The 25,813-nt window shown below is 34.4% G+C and overlaps 1 protein-coding gene across 4 annotated transcripts in view; it reads right to left on the bottom strand.

Moving 5' to 3' along the window:
* LOC113236430 (elongation of very long chain fatty acids protein 7-like) overlaps positions 1 to 25,813 on the bottom strand; it is a 149,504-nt gene that overhangs the window by 17,366 nt on the left and 106,325 nt on the right. For 3 of the 4 annotated variants that reach the window (XM_026472485.1, XM_026472486.1, XM_026472487.1), the window contains 3 exons: positions 22,978 to 23,203; positions 14,727 to 14,917; positions 10,194 to 10,274 (listed from right to left, as the gene is read on the bottom strand). In XM_026472485.1, coding sequence (XP_026328270.1) covers positions 10,194 to 10,274; positions 14,727 to 14,917; positions 22,978 to 23,077 — 372 coding nt within the window. In that variant the 5' untranslated portion in view covers positions 23,078 to 23,203. Of the gene's footprint in view, positions 1 to 10,193; positions 10,275 to 14,726; positions 14,918 to 22,977; positions 23,204 to 23,527; positions 23,651 to 25,813 lie in introns of those variants that run through there. The other variant, XM_026472484.1, reaches the window with a different exon arrangement.

The following is a 25,813-nucleotide window of genomic DNA, read 5'->3' as shown; positions in this document are numbered from 1 at the left end:
TATTTTGTAAACATAATAGACATGCAGTTCTAGCTAAAATAATGGATTGATGAGTATTTACAAATTTATTAATTTTTTTACAAAATTGTATACACTTGTATGAAATACTATTTCTTCCGTTTATTCTAATGTTTTTGTAAATAAATGTTTTATTTGAACAATATAGCATCGCCGTTCATCTTGAAAATTTAATGTATCAATACTAGATGCATACAGTATATGGATGGCACGTGCCTCACTGATCCGATGGACGCTTTTGTTCAATTCTTCTCCGAACACATGCCGTTATGTCGAATCGGCTCAAATAACATATCAGGAACTATACAGATACTTAATTATAATTTCAGACGTTATACTTTTATTATTTTATTAAATAATGTGCCTCATCCCTACTTCTAAATGTTAAAGTTTAACATCTGTAAAATTTTCGAATTCTTTATTTGAAACATACATTCTTACACAATGAAATTCAAAAATAAACTGCCATAGACCGAATATGAATTAATTAACAACTATATAAGTAACAAATATAATATGGAACAATATCAATAATTTATTTTAAGACTTTAATATTGTCTTTACATTATTATATTCATTTTTCAAAGACTATGTATGATAAAGACTTACAAAAAATTTATCCGTTTATGATTCATAAAGACGGAAATCCATTTAGTCAGAAAATCGTTTTTTTTCCATTGTTTTTCCTGTGGAGTTTTGTCTTTTTTAGGCATCACTTATTTTATTTGTTTCAAAATTTGTAACTGTATTTAAATTTTGAATATTTCACTTTGGTATTTGGCTCTCACTAAACATCCGCATAACTTTCGATGTCTTTGCTTTACCTCACAAGAAATAAAGGTCATAAGTTCACATTTAATTTTACTCACTCATATTTAAACTTAAAACTTGTTTCTCACTATCTATAGTTTCGTCTTCAAAAACCCTCTTCATAAGGAAAGAAAAAAGGAAGCTCGTTTATTAAAGAAATTATATTTAATTTCGCTTTCTGTGGCCGCCAGCTGATGACGTGACGTTAAGATTGGAAGCGCAAGCGCAGTGAAGGGGTTATTATTGTATCTTAAAGTGCTTGATGCGGTAAACCTAGAAAGATCTGCAATGGAGTTTATTACTTTTTATTACTTTCGAAATTGATTATCTCTCTCTTTCTAACTAATATTTAGCTCTAATCATAATTGTACGCTTTGCATAGATATTGAGGTAGGTTCCGTCAGATCTCATTATGTAACAAATATTTTGACGACTTCTGTGGTCGAGTGGTTTCACACAGGTTTTTATAGTGTCGCCTTCTCTGAGGTCCCGGGTTCCATCACCGGCCGAGTCAATGTAGAAAACTCACTTTTCAATATTGTCTCGGGTCTGGGTGTTTGTGATAGCGTCGTTGTTGCCGATTTCCATAACACAAATGCTTTAGGAAATGAAACTATTTTTCCGGATTTAAATCGCGTATATTTGTTTCTTCAAACAAACTGACGTTTCGGGCCCTTTACAGGTCCCATGGTCACGGTTGACTGAGGTGGTACAGTCATCAACTAGTTATGTCTTTCCTATGTGTAACAATCGCGAAAATCTAAGAACTCGATACAAATGCTTTAGTTACTTTGGGATCAGAGCAACGTATTTGATGTTGTCTGATAAATTTTATTTCATATACAAAGTAGCTAGTCAAATAGTCTTCCAATCATAAGCCACACATTCATACTAATCGCCTCATTAGTGAAAGTGACAGTTAAGTTCGCACGCTTCAATAATACCCCCTAGCTTTCACTGTTACGAACTTGATTGCCACGTGCAAGTTCATTGGAGTGCGGGTGAAAAAATAGTGTCAAGTGCGAGTGTGGCTTCGCTTCGTTAAGTACAGGTTACATTAATATTTTAATTATTGTGCGTATGTGTGGTTGTGTGCTTTGTGATTAGAGGATAGAAACACTAATTATGTTGCACTGCTATTACAATGGTGTTGTGACTCAAAATATCTGAAATTCAAGGTTATTTCTTGGATTGATTTTGGATTCTATACACGCCAATAAAACCGACGTTACAAAAGAAACAAAAATTTAAAATTTTCTTATAAGATCGATCTTTATGTTATAAACTATGACTAACTTGTGGAATAATAATTAATAATCCACAGATCAAACACTAAGAAAAATTCTTTCCATATCGCTGGATTAGGACCAGTGCGCTCAGCACACTGTGCCTGACTCTCTCCCAACTGAGTTACGGAACGAACCAGCAGACCTTAGGAATTTTTATATGTGCTTGTTATAAATCTTTGTTTTTGGTTTTTAACAACTTTTTGCTGTAGCGCCATCTGTGAGAAATCTATGAAAGTTTTTGTCACTCATTCAGGTACCTTTACAGCTACCAGCGGCTGCCTAGGGTCGTCGCCTTAACAATTGTAATATTAAATTAATTTTTCTTAGTATTCGATCTTTATATTAATAATTATAACAAAGTAGTGGGATAATTTCACAAAACATAAAATGAAAATCATCATGATATTCAATAATCAAAGAAAATAATAAATTTCTTTATTCTTTTCTTTATTCACATTATTTATTTATTGCCATTATTTTAGCACATACCAACTTTCATTATATTATGTATTACATTTCCACACACACGTTATGTATGTAGGCATTGTTTGCACTCGAGTCCGAGCTTCACTCAATCGGGCTTGCTGAAAACCAGCGCCACAGGTAGAATTTTCTGCCCGTAGATAAACGCTGAGCAAGTCCCGTTTGCGTGCGCCGCGACATTCATTTATTTTTATTATTGTGTTTATTGTGATTTTTCAGATTATCAAAAGTAAATTGCATTTGTATGCAAATTACTTTCCTTTGTCTATTTGTTATAGTTTTAAGTTTAAAATGTTATAACATTGTAGTTTTTAAGCTCATTCATGTCATGTGTCTCGGCGAACACAATAAATTTTTCTTATTCTTATTCTTATTATTATTAAAAATAACTAATAATAATGTTTTCTAATTATTTTCCCTACTTACTTTTCTCAAGTTATGCCATAATCGTTATAATAAAACTGGTTTAGTCAATCGATTTCATAACACAATTAGTCGTAATTTTAGTATAAAGTTATTTAAAACTCGTTTCTTGTTTTTTGTTGCAACTGGTTCAAGGTTAAAGAAGTGGTGTAACATGACTTGATGTTTCTGCATTCACTTCTAAGGACATACGCATATTGCGAAATTCAGGGGCATATTCATACGACCTTGGGACTAGGTCGTTAATTGCTTGATTTGGTTTTAATTTTTGGGCAATTTCTTATTGACCTGGAGTTGTTATTTATATTCGGATCTTAAATTAGAGATAACAAACTGACAGCTGATTGAGAAGCGTCATAGATTTCTCACAGGACTGACAGCTGAATGAAAAGCGTCATAAGTTTCTCAAAGATGTCGCTTACGGATACAATCCAGTATAAAAAGATCTGTAACGAACACTTCGTAAATGAAAAATTAGTAAGTAAGCTGACCCGATCTGTAGTGCAGTTGATAGAGAATTGAGTCCTGTCTGGTAGAAGAAATTTTTCTTTATTGTCAATCTTTGTATTAATATAATTGTAGCTGCTAAAGTCATTTTGAAAAATAAATTGCCAGTTTTATTAGCGATGTGATTCATGTAGTCAATAAAGTTACTCAGTTAAGAAGAAACGGGAAAGATTTTTGGACTATTAACCTTCTTTTCTTAACGAACAAGTTGCGCGCTCGATTGTAATCTACACACCTGTCCTTAACAGTTGCAGTGTCACTCAGAGCTTTAAATCGCAAAGATCTGGGGGGCACTGCCAATGCGCCCGTCACCCTGAGACGTAAGTTAACCCTTCAAAACCGGAATACAATAAATAGGTACGGTTGCGATACTTCCATGGACGAACTCTATCACTTGGAGCTCCACTGTTACACAATTTATTATATCTATACGAGTAACTACATTCGAGCCTTAATAGCCTTACAAATAAAAACATTTTGAAATAAGTACGACGCGCGATTGGTCACTATCTCAAAAATGTATATTCAGCCGTGGCGATGGGATTACTAAAGAGCCCAAAATGTTGGTTTGTTAAAAAAAATGAAATACACGCAAGTTAGATTCAAAAATGTCAGGTACCTAAATGCCGCTGGAGTCGAACTGTTGACGATGAAAAAGAAACTGATCTCCTATTGGGCTACCATGCACCGCGTAAAAAGACTATTAAATAAACATTAGTTAGTTGGTTTGACTGGTTAAGGAACCCGGATAAGTAAAGCGTAGTTATGAAACTGAAATGATGAAGTCATTGTACAGCGAACTTTGGGCTGTTTTTTTTATAAACCCGTGGTTAAACAAAAACGTTTCACACAAAAATTTACGTTGTGTTGCTGATTACATTTTTTTTCGATACGAAAATTCACGAAGCATTAAATAGTTTATAAGTTGAATTGGTGTTCATAACGAAAAATATAATTGGTGATCATCGCTGTAGGTATAAACATATGTTTAAAATGAGTATTTTTGGACGTGTCGAAGGAGTACATCGTTATGGATTCAGCACGTTGAAGAAGTTTCGCAACCCTCGGAAAACTTGTGAAGTCCCCAGCCCGCATTGGTTGCAGGCTGCCAGCGTTGCGGACTATGATCTAAGCCCTCGCCTGAGACGAGACCCGTGGTCAGCAGTGGGACGTACAAATGGGTTAATGATGATGATGTAACATGTTTTTTTTATATACAACGTAAGTGCACATTTGACCTCCGTTTCACCTGATGGAATATGACGATGAGATCGACTATGGAGCATGCACACCTAAATAATGCCTATTCACTCTCGCTGTGCACTCTATAGCCATATAAATGTGGAAACGTAACGCTTCTGAATACCCACAACGTGCGTTATTCTTTATTATTGTACAATTTATTGTACATTTCAATTAACTTTTTTTCACTATACAATTTAACCTTAGGCGTGTCGCTTAGCGCTCGACATGTTCTTCCCGTCACCTGGTATTATAAAAAAAAACATAAACAGATTATGTACAATTTCAATTTATTTATCGATATTAGTCAGTAAACTGATACTTAGAGCAACTAAAATAATTTACATGACATAAACGAAATATTCAATAAAAATAACAAGTTAAAGATCATGGCCATAGTATTTTTTATGATTCTTAATATAAACAATTTGTAAAATCGTATCTTGCGGTGTTCTAATCTTGTACAAGTCAATTAACTTGATATATTTAGATGTTTAATATATACGAAACATGTGTGTATTAGCATTGTTCTTTAGTACCACGTTTTAATCAAATGAATAAGTTATTATTATTAATTTGTTAACATTTTCTAAACGGTGATGATTTACTTTTCTGATTAGGACACAGCGAAAGTATCGTCGTTTTGAGTATATACTATATATTAGTCGAAATTGTTAGGGACATTACACACAACAAAACATCAGCACTCTTAATCACGGTAAGTTACTAATTAGTAGTTCCAATAACTAATAGCGTGTTAAATACGTAAATTTTTGTTGCACAAATTCACATATATTTGCCGATGACGATGGTTTTAGATATTGCCAATAAATTACAGCATAGTTATTTATTTAGTATACGGTGGGGATTTTTTGAAGTTAATTTGAAGTTGACCGCTGATGACATGATTGCGCTACAAAAAAAAAAATACCGAACTGAGCTAAGTGTCGATACTGCCTCTGCTCAAATTCTAATTTTTCCCGTACTAATACGGTTCATTTTGCTTGGGTCGAGTGCTTTATTTCAGAATTACTTTCTATAGCCGCTCACGCGACGCGCTCCTCCTACCCCAAAATGGCGGCTATTTGGTTTCGCAAAATAGAAAAGCATTCAGTTTAAATACAAGTTATTATAAATAAAAATTATTATTCTGCATTGCTAAATAAATACCCTCCGCATTACCAACAAAAACGTCTCAAATAAAATGCAGTAATACACCGCAAATCCTGCGCTTAAAAAGCACTAATAAAATTTTTGGTGTACTTGGATAAATATGATAATATTCCGTTTGAGTGGTTCGAATGTTTACCATGAAATTACTCCTTAAAGTATAGTTTATAAACATTTGTATTCAGGGTAAACTTAAAAAACGCTACTTACGGTATGTTTTCAATAAATAAACACCGAAATCACCAGCCCAAACAATAACACACATGATTGTCGTGACGTATTTTTGAAGTTGTTTATTTTTTAAATGACAGACCCAGGCATTAAAAACTTTATAATTTGCTAGAGTAGTTACCGAAATAGCAATTAATATTAGTTCTTTTATCTGTTATAACTTCGATATCCGATAAATCGGTATAAAATCATCACCGGCACCTCTAGGTGTGGTATGCGTCTACGGCTGCATGTATCGCGTGAGCGGTTACAAACGAAATTAAAGCCATTTGAAAAATATATAAATCATTAGCACATGTAAAGTACTTACAGCGGTTTTCTTGTAAAGTTTCGAGGTAAGTTTGTGTTATTTTTCTATCGTGAAAATTTTATCGTATTATTATCAGTATCCACAATTTTACTATATATTTTTCCCAAAGTGATTGATTCAACACTGCATTGTTATGCGGAATCTATCGAAGCCATTTGAGGTTGTATAGATTTTAACCCGTATATTAATTTAAAGAAGAAAGACGTTGAGGGCGCCCAGGTGAGTGCAAATGTCGGCTCACTAGACCCTAAAGGACATTTCTATAGAGGAGACTGCGGCGAAGACATACTTTACTTCTTTGTATAGTGCCTTGTAAAGTGTAACTAAGTATTAGCATTTATTTCTAATACCCTGATGTGTTAATTCACGTTTTAAATATTGGCGTTTTACGTGTTTTAGCTGAGAATATTAACCTTAAAGATCATTTTGTTCCAAGAAGTTCTTTTTAGCACAAAGAACAACGGAAGTGGCAAAGATAAGCGTTTAACATTCTGTATATTTTTGTGAGGTCATAAGGTTTGTTGAGTTTCAGATAATTATGTTTTTGGAATTTTCAAGGTTCCGTTCAGTCAAGGTGTTTTTGCTGCAATACCTGCAAGCGAAAGCTTTATGTGGGCATGAGCTAAGACGGTAATTCGGCAGCTATATTGTGCGTGTTTGTACACATAAATAACAAAAAAAAAACCGAACGTAACCCGCGAATGGGAAAGTTTAGAATGTAATAAAATTAACACTAGTTTCATTTTTGTTTGAAGTTTTTTGAAAGATTGTAATGCGGATATAAAAATTTGTACTAGAATTTTTGAGAAACTTTAAAGTATTTTGATATGTCATTAACGTGATGTGTGAGTATTGTCCAAGTTTAGAAGTTCATAAGAGGACTGAGAGAGTAAATAATGTGTGAATAAATTTGTACCTACAATGATTGTGGCAAAAGAAAATCTGAGAGAGAGATTATTTACTCCAACAGATGTTTTAAAGTTACTAAGTGACGGGTTTCACCAGCACCCGTAAAAAAAGGAACGCGGTAATGCTGATATTACTGCTTTGCGACGATGACGGTAATTGGTATGGTGGCAGTACTTCTCTGGACAAAATCTTTGACAAAGTGCTCTACTGCTACTAATAACAGTTGCTAATTACTTTGTTGCTTTTCTGCCGTAGACATGCTCAATTTATATGTCCGGTCTCGGCGTCTCTGTAGGATATAATTTCGTGGTTACAAATTGAGTAAACAGAATTGTCAAATAAATTATTTTTAAAGTTCAAATTTATACATTATAGTAGCCAGCTTTTAATTTTTGCGCCGATGGAGTTGCATAAGAAGACGCCTATTCTTAAATTGACATCTTCAATAAAAAGAAAGATGTTATGTATGACAAAAAACTAACAACAGGAAGACAAATAGGGAGACTTCTGTATAAGTAATAAAAATACGTAACAGAAAGGAAATTAGGCATATTATGTAGTATATCCGGCAGCCATAAATTCTTTTATAATCTGCCTTGAAAAAATTCACACTTTCTCATAGTTTGTTATAGGTTTTGAAGTTGTTAACAACTCACTTAAGCTCAAAGTGCTCGTGTATGGCGTACTTATTGCGCATCAGTGTGTGATAGTTACAGGCGTGTGCGTTATGGATTCAGCCACAGCCAAACGTTTCAATTTTAAAAAGGCCGAGATGTTTTTTGTCACAGTAACCAGTGACCACACCTCATCCTATTATCTGTGGCACTTGTCATTTCACTTTGGGCTGCCCAAACAAAACGTCGTTGGAAAGTCGCGAAGTATGCCGCGAAGCCAGTGTCGTTGAATGAACTTGACCGGATAAGCAAAGAGTAAAAGCGTAGACGTGATACTGGTAAGTAAACACCTAGAACATTTGTGGTATACTTTATCTTGTTTCTCGCTTTTGAAAGTCATTGTAAGAAGAAAATGAAAAAAAAATCCGTTTCTACCCTTAATACTTTTCGTTAATGGAATACAATTTTTGTAGAGATGCAACTTGGGGTATCGTGACAATATATCGATACCTCTGTTGTGTCAGATGTAAAATCTTCATATTTTTCTACCAGCAAATAGAATCAAAATAAACGTAACGAAACCGAAATTTGTTTAAGATTGCTTAAGCGGTGATGGTATATATAATCTATGATCATCGCAGTTTACTTTCTATGCACTGGGGCACAACAAATAGTTTTTTTAAGAGGCGTTGAATGTGTCACGTTTCTTTTGCGTCTTTATTTTGTAGCAGCGTTAATAATTGACGTCAATATTTTTTTTAAGTGTAAAATTGTAACTTCACTCAGAAAAAAATATTGTCATGATGGATTTTTTTTTGAGTGATTATGTACATCAATTAAAAATACCATACAAAAGTCTGCCATTGTTATTTTTTTTTTTTGTAAAATTTCGAAAGTTTCGCTTATAGTTCACCTCGAAATACAAACACTGCCGGGACATTTAAATGTGTTTTCTGAAAGTTAGAATTTAGCCTATTCAAGATTAGATTGAATAGATATTTTCTAAACCAACGCGTGCTTAACATCATGGGATTAGACGACCTCTCTGAACGAAAGGTTTTCGAATAGTCGCCATCTATGAGGTATCGAGTTCATACTCCGGCCGGGTCAATGGAGAAAACTAACTTTTCTATAATGTCCCGGGTGTTTGTAGTGTGTAATGTTGTCTCATATTTATTTATATTCATTTATTTAAATGAGATAGTGGTCACGTTATCGTCTATTATTACATTAAAAAAAGGTCAAACGCTATTACATCACCAGTTGTAATGTTTGGATGTTTGAAATTGTTTTGAAAGTTGCGTTCAATAGAATAGAATATAATGCATTTTATTGTCTGATTGCGGTGAACATGTTTGTTTCATATTTATTCATACTATACGCATGAGTCAATACGACGTTTAAAACACCATATGGTGTGCAATTGAAAGGTGGAAAATGTAAGGGGAATCAAAGAAGCGCTTACAGATAGCGTCTTATTTTACATCTGACGTGAACTCGTCTCAAGTGTGCGGTCACACGAGCTACAATTCCACATGTTACTATTTAAGTTTTGTAAAGATCACCCCTCGCTACAACCTTTGTTAAACGGAAAGGGCTTTATTACCTGCACAAGTGAGCCTGCACAGGGACCTTAGCTGTCAGGTCCTGACCTCAGACTTCACCCGGTTCTCAAGAGGCTAGTGAGCATCCCCTGGTGCTCGAACAGCACCCTCCCTATTATCTAGATAGATACCGGAGCTGTTGACTCGCTCACCTCCCATTGTGCATTGCACAACTAGCAGTTGCTATCGCTATAATAGTGGGTCTAACGTCAACAGCGAAATTTTCGCTTTAGCAGCGGAGGAGAGCACACTCATCTCCCGTACGCTGAAGCATTTCACCAACTCAAAAATTGTCGATAATCCAATGGACACTACGCTAATTTAATTTTTGGACCTGTTGTGTTTTTATTTTATTTTTTGTTTCTTTATTTTTTTTACAAAATTCGTTTTTTTGTATTTTTTTCGAATTTTGTTTTTTGTTTCTTTGCTTTTTTTCTTAAAATGCGGTGAGCATAATATTAGTAAATAAATATGCCTGTTTACAAAAATAACAGAAAAAACGAAACAATAAAATTGGTGGTGTTTTTTGGAGGTATCGGTATGATTCCACCTCTAGATACATCAGAAAAATTAAAATACTCACTCTTCTCGCTTTTTCGCTATCGCTGTAGTCTACAGGTTGGCAGCTGAGGCTGTAGTCTCCCCACCAGCCAGACATTAGGTGCTGCAAACAAAGGAACGAGTCAGATACTTTAGTAAATTTTGACATATAAGCTGAACATGCAATTATCTTTATCATTATCTTATAGATAACCACCACCAAACCAATTTAGAAAAGATAATTTCTAAATTGGTTCTATCGGGAATCGAACCGGGCCTCTTCTTCTGTGCTTTTTTTTCTATGTACGTTACTCGATTTGTGAACCGATTTCGATGATTCCTTCTTTTTGGAATGAGGGTACTTCTATAGTAGTCTCATTTAAATTTGAAGAAAATATTCCACCTCTAAGGGTAGCAAACTAGGGGATGAATCTGGTTTCGGGTGCTCATTCCGGTAACCGATTTCAATCAAACTTGGCAAATAGATGTAATTCCACCTACACTTGAGGTTAGTTTTTTAGTATAATTTTGTTTATTTTAAATGACAGTGACAGTGTGACCATAAATAACTTGATAATAATAAACTTCCCTTTTTTTACTTTTTTTACTACATTTCCTTTCAAATTCCTTCAATCGTCATACGTGTATGATAGTAAATTACGCAAATTACAAAATATCTAAATGATTAATTAACAATTTTATACAACCAGTTCTACACCTAATCATCTATCGACCTTGACCGTATTCCAACTGAACAGTTAAGTTAAAATTAACTAAGCAGTTACAACAGTGAGTTGGTCAGTCAAGTGGAAACGTCGCACGGCGTTCCGTATGTTTAAAGGAAAGTGAACCTTTTGGATTGACTAGTTTTTGAACTAAGCATCATTTATAGTTTTTAAAACCTTCAATGTCTTTAGAAAGGCTATACCATACAAGATATAGTGAAAAAGACAGAGAAAAAGATGCTTAAATGGTTTGGACACCATGGTTAAGTGAAAGATGATTGACGATACAAAATAAGGTGAGACCGAGCGAGCAAGTTCTTAAGGACTGACCAAGGCGTACTTATTTAGACCAAATTAAGCAAAAGATAGGTGTCTTGGTTGTTGATATAATTATTGAAAGTCATGGTGTTTGACCACCATGATAAGAATAACTCACACACTCATAGCCCCGCACCAGGTAAACCCTGTATCACGGGTGCCATGGACACATATATAGACAACCACAAATTACACTCGAATTTACGAGAGACGTAAACGTAGGTCATACAAATATTTCTCCGGGCCCGGGAATCGAATCCGGGACCTCTGCGTGGCCGTTTGGCGTGGTAACTGTTGGGCCACAGAGGCAGTTTCCATTATTTTTGTGAAATTATTCCACTAGTTTGTTATAATTATTAATACAAAGATAGAATAGTTAAAAAAAAAATCCTAATTATCCGGCTGGATTCAAATCAAAGTCTTTCAGCAAACCGTGTCAGACGTTATGCAAACTACCACGCTATTTAAACTAAATGAGCGCAGAGCCCATAACCATAAGTTGAAAAGTCCCATGTGTCTGTAATTTCACAAGACTCATACATTCAGCACCCTTACCCTTCAAAACCGGAACGCAGTAATGCTCACATTACTGCTTGGCGGCAGAAATAGGTAAGATGGCAGTACTTCCCTGGATGAACTCTTTCACAAGAAGCTCTACTGCTACTAAACAAGGGGAAATTTTTGACCCCATTATATAATTGATTTTACTCTGACTAAAAAATAATTAAACTTTACAACAAAAGAAAAATTCTATAACCTTGGGATGTCGTGCTAACCGGGTATAGTTTTTACCTACGTGTCATGGATGCATGACTTGGTAAATGACCCTTAATAGCCTGCCTTGACACATAGATCTCAGCTTGTTTACTTACGAAACTCGGATTTGAATCCTGTGGAATTTTGCGATGGGTAATATTCAAAAAGTAGTAGAAGCAACCTGTGTCACCACGCCACCATGAACCGACTACCAAGACAATATAACCACCTGCAGCACCTGCACAAGCGGGGTGACTGTCTCGTCGACATTTTTTCGAATATTCCTTCGCGATTTAAGCGCACAATCAAGTCTGCTCTCACGTTTGCGTCAATGTAGTTTCACATATATATTTTTTTCTCTTGTATTTTTAATTTATACAATTCTTTAAATATATTGAAAGTATTTTTATTTAGATTATTTTGATTTTAATGGTTACATTTTTAATAATAATATTTCATTAATTGTAGCTATTTATATTATTTAAGTAGCTTTATTTTAAGTTATTTTTCTTTTAATTTCATTGGATCAACTTGTTTTTTTTTTCTGTCGTGTCCATATTTACATGCCGTGGCGAACATTAATTGAATCAGAATTAGGTATAAGTCTCTGTGGTACTGTTTCAACTTTGTTATATTAAATTCATGTGTCGTTGGTTGTCCTCAAAATAAATAAAAATATACAATACCTCAAAAAGTGCGATTAAACTACTGATGTGTAAGAACACGATATCAAACATGTTAACAAAAATGGTGGCTCTTAATAAAAAAAATATGCATGACCAATTGGAAATTTGTATAGTACGTCCTTTGAAGTATGGATAATTTACCACGACTTAGATTAATTTATCATCTCGCCTGCGCATTTTCGTAAGTCACGGTTCCTTCTATATTCGTAATTATTATTGGGAATCCCATGTTTGAGGCTCTATAATGGTGTGATTATCTTCCGGTAAATTTACCTATTTTGAAATCGATATATTGCGGTACACTATTCTTCTAAATTTTTCCGATTGATGTGCTTATTTTGGTTAGATTTGTTGTTTCAACCGACTTGAAAACAGGAGGAGGTTCTTTATTCGACTGTATTCTTTTTAGTGTCTATGTTATGCGATTACTTCGATATTTGGGAACCGATTTTGATGATTATGAGAGTAATATTAAATTAAGTAATATTCCACTCACAGGGTGGTAAGTTGGACGATGATTCCCGTTTATTGGATTTCACTGACTTTCTGTTTCCGATTCAATAATTAATGGCAAATAGATGTAATTCCACAAAGTTTTGAGGTCAGTTTTTATAAGAAAATTATAATTATTGACATTTATGGAACTAGGTATTGTCTGCACACAAGGACGGCGCATGCCATCACGACGCGTAAGCCTGCAACGCGTACACCACGCAGCCGAGATGCGTTCCACGTCACTTATGTACTTTTTTTACATTTTTTCAGGGACCATTAACTCCTCATCTTACTTCTTCATAAACTTCTGATTCCTATTGAAGTATAGCTACATACCTACTACTACTTTAAGGACATTCGTTTCTAATCTCACTCAATAGTTTCGATAACAACAGATCTCGCTTTGTCTTGTTTAATATTACAGTAAACTAATATGAATAAAATGTTAATAAGGTTGTTCCGGAAGCATGTGAGTCATTTGTTTATTAGCCGACAAAGGTAAACGTGATCACTCATCTGCCCCATTATTATCCGTTGTTACGAAGTTAATTTATACATAAAATAGCTTGGTAAAAACATGTTGATATTCTTGTGTGTGTTTTATATCGACACAAAGGAAACACAGCTTAGCAGTCGAACGTTTATTAACGGTCTGACGAATCAAAGCAAATACAAAAATACCCTCTAATAACTATTTACTATTATGTTTACATCACACCTCTACCCTTAATTTACTGAACAATTTTTGCCAAGTATTGAAAATGGTTTGTGATCTGTGTCAAACCGGATACGTCATTTGTGAAGGTAAAATATAATCGCGAATGCTTTGCAACAGACCCTTGGGGTTTTCATATTGCTGCCTACCAGTACGCTGGTACCTGCTACACCAGGAGCTGCGGAACCAAGATCTTTTTTTTATAATATCAAGTGACGGGACGAACAAGTCGCGCGCCTGTTGGTAGCTACAAACCTGTCCATAACAGTTGCAGTGCCACTCACGAGCTTTAAATCGCTAAGATCTGAGGACACTGCCACTGCGCCCTTCACCTTGAGACATAAGATGACAAGTCCCATGTGCCTGAAATTTCACCAGCACCCTTAACCCTACAAAACCGGAACACAGTAATGCTGACATTACTGCTTGGCATCAGAAATAGGTAAGGTATCAGTACTGCCCTGGATGAACTCTTTCACAAGGAGCTATGGTCTTGTGGTCATAGTTAATAACTCCACAACCGCTGCAATATTTCCGGTGTCCCATAGCTAGCTTTGTCAAACTTATGGCGGCATCCTGCCACCGCTCGACCCAGTGCAGATTGCAAACACACTCCCAGACCTCTGAGAATTGAACCTGGCAACTCCACGTACAGCGCCCACAGTTCAAACCGTTAGGCCACCGGAGTATATTATTAGCTTATAGGATTAAAGGTTAACATTTGGCTACAACCTTACTCGATAGTAAAATATGGCGAACGTTTTTCTGCGAAATGTATCATAAGTTTCCATACGTGCGTAAACTATCATTTTACGGAACTGTGTTATAGCAGATTTGTTAATTCATATAATAGAACTAAATTAAAACTGTGAAAAACTCACCTCATAAAACATATAAGAAGACAGTAGAACTTGTGCAGCGTTATATCCAACTAAGACATTTTGTATTTGGAAAGGTTTTCTGTTGGCCATCCATATAGGCCCGATGACCATGACTACAGCCAGGTAGACTATTACCATGGCCAGGGTAGGCAGGGGAGTGTCGAAGAGGAACCATCCTTGTACTCGAGGATCTGAAAATAGGGGATAACATTTTTTAATATTTACATTTATTGTTAGGGCGTTTTCACACTAAATGTATTCCGACGGCATCTCAATTCCAGAATTACATTTCTCATCCGCTTGCTGTTGCATTGCGGGCATGTGGACTAAATTAAATTAATAATAAATAACGTACACACTCATAGCCTTCCACTAGAGAAGTCCTGTAACTAGGTGCCGTGGACACATACATAGACAACCAGAAATTACATCCTAACTAAAGAGAGAAATAAATACAGGCCATACAATGATTTCTCCTGGCCCAGGAATCGCATACAATGATTTCTCCTGGCCCAGGAATCGTTCCCTTTTGCCACGTAGGCAATTAAACTGCCACCAGGACTTAGCAGTCTGCAATTGAAATGCTGATGGTATGCCTGCGTGCTGGTTGTATGTAACCAGTATTAGAGATCGGCAGTTGTGAAGTTGAAATACTACTTTGTATTTAATTGCTATTAAAATAAAAGATAATTTTGTTATTTACCAAAGGGAGTTTCCGTCATTACTTTTAGTATGATTGGACATTATGTCCAGAAATATCAGTAAAGTGAAGATTCTTCGATGCGACATTTGAAAAATGTGTGTCATTCGAATTTTGAATTTAATTCATTAGACCATTAAACAAAAGATTTTAAGTAAATCGAATAAAAAATAATTTCCTTTAGCACGCAAGAATGTAGCTCACAAGACGTAAATAATTCATTTTCATTAGTTACGTCCATTAGTTTTGTAATGTATGGACCTTTCATTCTACACACACATATTTGGCCTTGCAAAGTATTTAAATTACGACACTTTTTAATTACTCTCCAACAATCATAGTTAACAATACTTTTGAGGCTTTTGAGGAAAGTACTTCTACAATCAAGAGATGGAGACTAGTTCTTAGATTAGTTCTTAGATACAGATAATTTTAGTTTCAGCTGCTATCTCACATGACATGGATTTCCGCAAAAGGAACGTCAGAATAAATTAATTAAATAAGTAGATGATTTTATATCAACACTAAGTATAAATAATAGATGACATATTAGCTAACATCACACACGCTGATCTGATCCCAAAGTAAGTAACTAAAGCACTGTGTTATGGAAATCAGAAACAACGACGATACCATAAACACCCAAACACGAGCTTTAAAGAAATGTTAGTCTTTCTACATTGACCCGGCCGAGATTCGAACGCGGGACCTCAGAGATGGCAACAACATGAAAACCGGTGTACCAGACACTCGATCACGGAGGTTGTCTTTAACATTGTCTTTATACGTCCCACTTCTGCGTACGGGTGTCTTCTAAAAAGAGTGTCGTCATCTGTTACATTGGCCCAATGCAGGTTGCGGACTGTATTTATTTTTATTATAATAAATGCAATAAATTGTCTTATTATGGCAATAATGCAATTGTATTTGTACACTATAAGTAATATTAATAGGCTTTATAGAATAACAGTGTGCCTCAAAATCAAATTGTAATCACCTAATTCATCTGGAAAACGGTTTAAAAACAATTGTATCTACTGCGTAATGTTAACGATTCGTCTACCGGCCATTTCTTGTGATGTGATTGTAACTAATAACTCAAGCAGCAGTTTTATTTTTTTAGTAGTAGAGCTCCATGTGAAAGAGTTTGTTCAGGGAAGCTTTACTGCTTGGCGGCAGAAATAGGCAGGGTGGCAGTACTTCCCTAGACGAACCCTTTGACATGGAGTTCGACTACTACAAAAACTATATATATTATGTAGTTAACAATTGTATTTCCTAAAACTATAGCTGCGTTTGTGAGTTATGCGAGTAATACGAGGTTGTATTTAAATCAATCAATTCATAAATCGACACGCAATTAACTTTCTATAAATCAGTGATATAAAAATTTTACCGGATAGATTATATATTCGCTCAGATTGTGTTTACATAATACTCGTTGAATAGCAGTCTACTAAATCCTTTTACTGCCAAGAAGAGGAAAAAGTATAACAACAATATAACAATATAACTTAAATAAAAACAACCTTAATTTTAACTGCCTCTGTGGCCGAATGGTTACCATGCCGGACTGCCACGCAGAGGTCCTAGGTTCGATTCCCGGGCCGGGAGTAATATTTGTATGGCCTACATTTGTTTCTCTCGTGAGCTTGGGAGTAATTTGTGGTTGTCTATGTGTATATCCACGGCACCCACGACACAGGGTTTCCATAGTGCGGGGCTATGTTGAGTGTGTGCGTTATTATTATTATTATTGAAGCCCCATATGATCATAGGTCAAAAGTCTCTATTATCATATGAAAATCAAAAATAATACAAACTGTATGAATTAAATTAAGCACGTGATCTTTTACAACTCTTATGTATAAAAAACTTGTCGAATAATTTTATTTGTACAATTTTTAAATTTCTCTCCACAAATGTTGTCATTTACAGATGTGGCCGTGCGAGTTAGTGTTGTAATACTACATGTAAGTTTGAAAAATTCGCCCTATTTATAAAACGATTGATCTTTTAATATAACTATATTTCAATGCAGTCATGAATATTTAGTATATAAACGTAGAGCTGGCCGAGCGCAATGCGCGTTGCGCAATTTCGCCTGTGCTAATGTCAAACGTCGGATCCAGTTCCTAGGAAGGAAGAAACAATATCAAATTCGTTCTAGTTTGAAACGTGAGGGTGCTGGTGAAATTACAGGCACCTGGGACTTGTTAACTTATGTCTCAGTGTGACGGGCGCAGTGGCGGCGCACCTCAGATTTTTGCGATTTAAAAATGAGATTTTAAGCTTTGAGTGACACTGGAACTGTTATGGATAGGCGCATGACTTATTCGTCTCGTTACTTAATATTCTAAAAAAAGATTGATGATATAGGTACGATTTATTTACAAAATAGTATATTTTTCGTAAAGTTAAATTTATGATTATTCATAAGATTATTATAAAGTTTTATATCAATTACGTGTTATTGAAAATTAAAATTTGCAACATCTATTTTGTAATAAACTGAAGCACACGTGTTATAACATTCTTATTTATTTTCAAAGAAATATTTCATATTAAAAATAATTTATAAATTGTGCAAACTATTTTGACAGATTGTGCTCAAAACGATAGCTCGTGTAGGAATTGATAGACATAATAATGGTAGTCATTGAAGTTCCGTAGTCTCCACCCACTCCATTTGAGTCGTTATGGTTTGTGAGCTTATTGTACTTTTGTTGCAAAGTATCGAAAGAATCCGGAACATAATACAGCAATAGGAATGCCGTAGTCTCGTCCTACCTCATTAACAGATATACGTAATGCTTTGTATATGTATGGTTTGTAGGTTGCAAAATAGCGAAAGTATTCAAAGTATCCGGGTCGTAAAGCTTTATCATCGTCTTCAACGAAAGCTCTCACTGTATAAGCGCAAGTAACCTATTGTTATCGTGCTACGACGAATTAATGGTCTCTTCATATAAAAGACATCAACGAACACGCGTCGTCTCGGACGTTTACAAATAGTAATTCCTACTGAATTTTAATTATGACAAAGAAATAATAAATACTTACATCGACGGTTAAAATGAACTTAAACTTATTTTTAACCTAAGTGTAGTCTCTCATACTGACTACAATAAGGTAAAAATGTTTTTTACTATGGGACACATTGTCTAAGGATTATATAGTGTTTTGTTCTCTAGCCAGTTTCGAATATTTACTTTAATTTCGAGCTTGCATGTAACATGAAAAATATGATAGTTATAGTATAATTTACTTTTAAACGACAATTTAAAGAATCACAATACATTTAACTTTCAATCCACATTCCATTCACGAATTCTAAGACTTTAGTAGTTACCGACTAAATGATTGTGTCTAGTTGTAGTTTTTTTTATTCTACTTCTGGTGTATCATAGCGATTGCACGCTCCACAATCACGGATTAAGTATTAAGCGGCAGTTGAAAACTTCAAAGAAAAAAATATCTGTTTAAGCTTTTCGGAAAATGAACAAAAAGCCATATCGTAGTAAGAAATATTTCATTCGTTCATTTAGGGACGATGATTATCGTTCATTCATTTATTTATTTATATAAGGCATTGATAAGACGGTAAATACTTATATCGTAAGTTCTGCTACTTAAAAGGATATTAAGTTGGGAACTATCTTCATTATTCAACAAACAAATGATTGGGTGTAAGGCAGAAGCCACGTGTGATCATTCAAATGTGCTTTTATGACTTTAAAGTCATAAAATAACGTAAGCTATATGAAACAAACAATATGCATATGAAATTATATAATGGTTGGCACTTCAGAGGGCTACGTGTGTTCGTTATTGGGTATTTGATGTAGTTGGAGGTTGGTGTTCGTCTACATATGGAGCTAAATAAGGAGTTAAAATAATATTCTTTTTATCAGGTGACGGGACGAACAAGTTATGCGCCTGATGGTAAGCGGCACGCCTGTCCATAACAGTTGTAGTGCCTCTCAGAGCTTTAAATCACAAATATCTGATCTGAGATCATAAGTTTTCAAGTCCCACGTGCCCATTTCACCAGCACCCTTACCCTTCTAAACCGGAACGCAGCAATGCTAACATTACTGCTTGGCGACAGAAATAGGTAAGGTTATATGACAATAGTGTGGATGGAAGTAAACCACTTGCGTGTTTGCCTATTTGGCACCTTTGGTGTGCTTCGAAAAACCGACCAGCGCGGGGTAACTCTAGTTCGGTGTTTGTCGAATAGGCAAACAAGGCAAATACTTTGTCACACGTGCTATCTACGACTTGGTAAATGTTTGCCAAATATGAAGTGCCACCATAGCATTTCTATTTAAGCATAACAAATTTCTTTCGTAGAATCTTTAAACCTCTATTCAGAAAAGATGGTAATTTTACAGATGTGGCCTTATTAAACCCAGGTCGCGATATTTTAATTCATTTTTACTAAAGTCTCAACTTTTTATTTATGTTAAACTACGACAATAATATAGTTAAAAAAAAACTAATAATATAAAAATAAATTGCATAAAAAATAATAAAAAAAGAATAATAATAATAAAAAATAATACGCAAATGTAGTATACAGAATCAATTGCACTGGGGATCAACATAATAAACACCTCTTTATCCGTTAATCATGAAAGTTTTCAAACCAAAATTGATCTAATACAAATTTAATTTTAACTCTAACAATACTCATTTATACATTATAAGATATATAACAAAGTACAATATATCACACATACGCTAATAAAATAGAAAGCTTCCAAACAATAAGTTACTTTCACGATCTAAAGATGTGTTTGTGTCTACTCTCGGATAACGTTGCAATAATGTAGTTTTGAAATCGCAAATACTTTGTACAATTAGGTATTGTAACGTGCGGTTATGTTAACAAGGTTGTATATTGGAAATGCATAAAAATATCAATTATTGTACATGGCATTATATTTATAACAATCTACTGTCGTCCATGTATCTTTGCTACGCATCATATTTCATTTTGAACTAATCTTTAGACTTCTTTATTAACACAATTCTAAGCGTTTAAAGCCTCCTATTACAGTCAATTTAATTGAGGAAATTTATTAGAGGTGAAGTTGTGGAGTCTTGGATATAAAGGTGGAATTGCATTATTTAATTCCGTCTTCCCCTTTCCATCATCGGGAGACTAGACTTAGGTTGGAATTATACACTTATATAATAGTTATTTCAATGATTTTCAGGAAGCTTTATGCTTCCACATTTATATATCAAACGGTTATGTAGTGGAATTCCCTGCTGCTGTACACTTATTTACCTTAAAACTACAACTTGGGCCTTTTCAAGGCGAGATTTAGGTGTGCCTATCATGGTCGACCTCATCGTCACTTTCCATAAGGTAAGATGGAGGTCAAATGCGTACTTATAAATTTAAAAAAATGTGCAAGTGGCATCACGATAAAAAATAAATGTATCGTCATAGAAACGACTTAAATCCCAAAATAACATGCATATTAACGTAATTTTAATGCCTAAGGTCTAATTGTTGTGATTACAATAAAAATTATGTTGATTGAGTTAAGACACGATACGTAATTTAAGGTTTAAAATATCTCAGTAGAATAAAGACCTTACGTCCTGTATTTTAGATACATTTATTTTAATTATTGTTTTGACTCGCCTAACTACTACAAGGTAAATACGATGTATTTTTTGTTTATAGTCCATGAAAGCTGTGTGTAGATAGAAAATGGATATAAATAACACAAATAATCATTAATTTCAGCATAAATGAAGGAATATTAAATTCATTCAATTTACCTTGTTTTATTGGAAAACGCATGGTCTATCTTGTGATTTAAATAATTCAGCAAGTAACGTTTTATTGTCGTAAATTATTATTATCCCCACCTATAACCACCATTTATCTTCTTGATTAAAGTAAATAAGTGACACAAGCATTAACCAATGATACTTTAACTTGACTAAAAGTGAATAGTCCAAGATCAAGGTTTACTAAAGAGTGATGGAACGCAACATATTACGAGTAACGAGGATTGCAGAATCCGGAACAATTCTGTGCTTGATGATACGCGTGGCCAATGTTGGGCAAAGAACTGCCAAGATGAAATAGGACTGGGCTGGACGCGTCTGTCGCATGCACCCACAAAAATGGGCTCATGTCACTTGGTGGGTGCCGTAGAATGGTCGACTATGACGAGGCAAACCAAGGAGGTGGTGGGATGACTTGGACGTATATATAAAGGACTGACCTAACATTGCGTCACACAGGGAACTGTGAAATCGAGAGGCCTTTGCTCTTATTGAGAAGACTATATACTATCTTATATATCTCCTACTTTTTGACAAGATACTATTTTAAGGACATATTTAAACTGGTTGAGATGTTACCGTCCACATAAATTTGTATTGTAGTTTTACTAATTTTCTAAAATAGTTTTACAAAGTCAGTAAAAATTGAAATGTCGATTTCGTAACGTCTATTTGATTACAAAATAATACATATTCATAATCGGCCATGGTTGCTTTAATATGATTGGTTTAAAATTTCTGACAGCATCAGAGCAAAACAAACTTTCACGTTATTTAATAGACTTCAAAGTACCTTAATGTGATTACAATGTTTGTATCGAACCTTTTTTCACTTACATTATTACTTAGATATTAAGTCTCTATTTACATAATGTTTATTTATAGTAACTACTTAATAATAAGTTAAATCCTTATTTACAGAACATAAGTTCTTGTGTCTTGCGTGTAATTTTGTTCATAAATATTTTAAGATTTTAATTGTATTTCATTGTGTTGTTCTTGTTCAGGTGTATATGTACTTGCTGTGCTCATTAAGGTATAAAATAGAATCGAAAAGTTCTTTACCATTACTTTATATTTATATTTATTTTTATTATAATGCACGTGTTATCATCATCAACTTAATTTATGCGTGCCATTACTGGGCAGTGGTTTCCTCTCGGGCGAGGGTTTAGCGTCTAGGGTTCATAGTCCGCCACTCTGGCTTCATGCGGGTTAGGGACTTCACACGTTTTCCGACTGTTGTTGAACCTTTTTCGCCGTACAGGTTTCTTCACGATGTTGTCCTTCACCGAAAACCTCATGGTAAATTTAAAATTTTCACACAAAAATTCCGTTAAGCTCTGAAGGGCGAGTGCAGATTCGAACCCACAACCTCTGCTTGAGAGGCGGTAAGTCAAACCATTAGGCTACCACGGCTTATTTACATATCGCACGGTATTGCACGTGCAATAAAATATATTTTATTTTTTTGATTTGTTAAAATTAATTTTTAAATACATGTTTAACTTGTTCTTTTAACTGTTTCTAGTACTTTTCACTATACACTCAGAGCATTGTTAATTCCGTAAATATTATCGTAACGCTCACTACGAGAAATAGTTGAATGCTGTGTCAGAACTACATCGCCTCTATTTAAAAACAACTACATTAAAGCTATTCTTAGAGGATTTTTTTACACTATGTATTTCCAAAATCTTACAAAATTACTTTAAATTTACTAAAAATTAGTCTCACCTGATACTCTTTCTGCCAGCATCCAATATTTGTTAATTATGGTAGTCCAGTTGCTGTCGCTGTAGTAATCGTCTATCGCAATTTTCACGAAACCCGACATTTTTGTTTTTGTCTTTTGTCTAGTCTATAACACTAAGAGGCACTACACTCGCACTGCACTTTAATGTCAGCGGCAATGTCACGCACTTGTCGCTCCGGTAACAATTTGCCAGCAGCAAGCTGTCACCTGTAGAGAGAAGAAAGAACAAATTCTTAAAACTGTCAGTAAATTCAAAATTCTATATAAATTGAAATAAAATTTTAGAAATGTAATAAAATATTTTATTTTACAAATTTACATATATATTATTTATATTTTTTTTGTTTAAGAATGTTATTTCATATATATATACCCATGTTTTGGAAGGTTTCTCGTCAATTATTCGTAAGTATGAATTATCAAAATATTTTAATTTTAAGATATTTGTTTTTTGCAAGTTTTTCCCGAATATTGAAATGTATTAAATTTAAAGAAGTTATTATTTAAAATATTCTATAAACGTACACCCACCGAAAATTTTGGATGGCACAATGCAACATTTTCTCAAGAGACTTTTACGACACTACGACATCTCATGTCTACGAACGAAAGCGAAAACCTGACCGTGAGCTTACGCGAAAGTGCGCGGGAGTCGATGTTCGAATTACAATTGAATAGCGCGCGCAAAGTTGACCAATCACAAGCCTTCCCACCCCCCACTTCCACAAGGACGTAACTTCGATTGCGTCAAAGAAAAATTACGCTCTGACACAAACGCAAAAAGACAATTTTGCAATGTGACCAAACAGGTTCTCTACAGCTTGACCGGTTCAAAGTCCGACTGTGTTTTCCAGCTATATCACAGTGTAGACTTGGCACATCGCTTCATTTATTTAAATTCGCTCTTAAGACACTTTAATTCAACCACGCCTGGGCAAATAGTTAAATTGAGTATCAAACATTATAAGTTAGGAAATCGTTAGGTTTAAGTTTCTCATGGTAAATATAATTATTAAGTTTGCGTCATATTTTCAGAATAACAACAACAAGTAATCGTGACTTGTTAATTATCAAAATGATTTACTAAAACGTAATGAATTTAAAATTCCAATTGTGTGGTCACAATAAATCTAGAAAAAAAATCTGGAAAAATAAAGTTGATAAATGAAAACTGTTTTTTTTGCGGGGTGTTGAACACAGAACGCGGATAGTTGAGATGTAATAAGACACATGATACACAAGAGATTGGGATTTAGCAACGTGCTTGCAGGTGTGCGCGATATTTACTCGATGTAGTTTTGTGGAAAATGAACAAATCACTACAATTAGGTGTTTTTACTAAAGCTTTATGATGCCTTGTTTAAACGTTGCGCAAAAATTTAAGTGGTATCTTGTAATTTGAAGTGTATAATTATTAGAATAAAGGTGTTTGAAACAGTGTTAGGCGACTGGCGATATCTCAGTTTTTTTTTTATGATACCAAGTGACAGGACGAACAAGTCGTGCGCCTGGTGGTAAGCGAGTCGCCTGCCTACGACAGTATTGCAGTTGCAGTGCCACTCAGAGCTTTAAATTGCAAAGATTTGAGGGGTACTGTCTGACTTCAGTTGACAAGTCCCATGTGCGTGTAATTTCGTCAGCGTCTTTTACCCTTCAAATTCGGTACAGAGTAATAATGATCACATTACTGCTTGGTGGCAGATATAGGTTAGGTGACAGTACTTTCCTGGACGAATTCTTTCACTCAAAAAAATCAATTCATACATAACCGTTGTTGTACTGGGTTATCGTAGCTCTACTTACCGATTGTAGTATAAATTATAACTTAAATATGCAAGTAGTTTTTTAAGTCTACGTGTTTGCAGTATATAGGAAGCAACTACGATAGAGCACTAAACAATGAATGAGCATTTAATTTGCAAATTTTAACAATTTTAACGACAACAACAAGTACACAATACATTTTGTTTTTTGTGTTACAATCATTAATTCACTTAGGTTATTTAAAATATAAGCAATTACCGTGTTATTCCGTCTCAAACAAAGTTCAAGTATGAAAAAACGTTTACTTATGTGATTAAATTTGTTTTTAAATTTAATATAATTGGAAGATTGCTACGAAGCTAAACATAAAGAAGATTATGATGCTAAATATTCTAGAAAGACCGAAGCTGTTACTCAATCTCCACATTCTTATTAGTTTTATGACGTAAAATAATTAAAGTTCTTCGACCATGATCTTGTCGGGTCGTCGTCTTTAAAAGCCCCGAAAACCAGTTATATTATACGTGATTATTAGTTTTGTTAGAATGTTATTGTTCTGTGTCCAATTGCATAACCAGAAGCATTAAGGTTTATTGGTGTATTTAGTGGATCAGAATTGTTTTTGTTATGCGTCATTTGACGTTTTGTAACTTTTCTATCCGAACACCTGTAAAGCTTGGGTTTTTACACGTGTAAAAACCCAAACGCCGGACATACAGATTATATGCTTGTAATATTTTTCTACAGGGGATAAACCTGTTTTTTATGTACTAATACCCACGTGGATTAGAGACAAAGTATACGTTATTAGTGTAATATTGACAGCCTTTATATATATATCTTCATTGCATTGTGCAGGTTGAAAATAATTTGATAGGTTTTTTCCGTTCATGAACGTTTGTTAAATAAAAAGTTGTTTACCCTTTTCTTTGTCATCAAATAACACTAATCATTTAATGTATCATTAACATCGCTGACGTTACATTGAAAAACATTTTTACTCAGTTTTTATATTTACATTGTTTTCTTAAACAATATTTAATACTTATTTCA

Source organism: Hyposmocoma kahamanoa, unplaced genomic scaffold (assembly GCF_003589595.1).
Source record: "Hyposmocoma kahamanoa isolate Upper Pololo Valley unplaced genomic scaffold, ASM358959v1 92, whole genome shotgun sequence".
NCBI classification, from domain to species: Eukaryota; Metazoa; Arthropoda; class Insecta; order Lepidoptera; family Cosmopterigidae; genus Hyposmocoma; species Hyposmocoma kahamanoa.
Note: the sequence above shows the minus strand (reverse complement) of the source record. Positions and strands in the feature narration are given on the sequence as shown.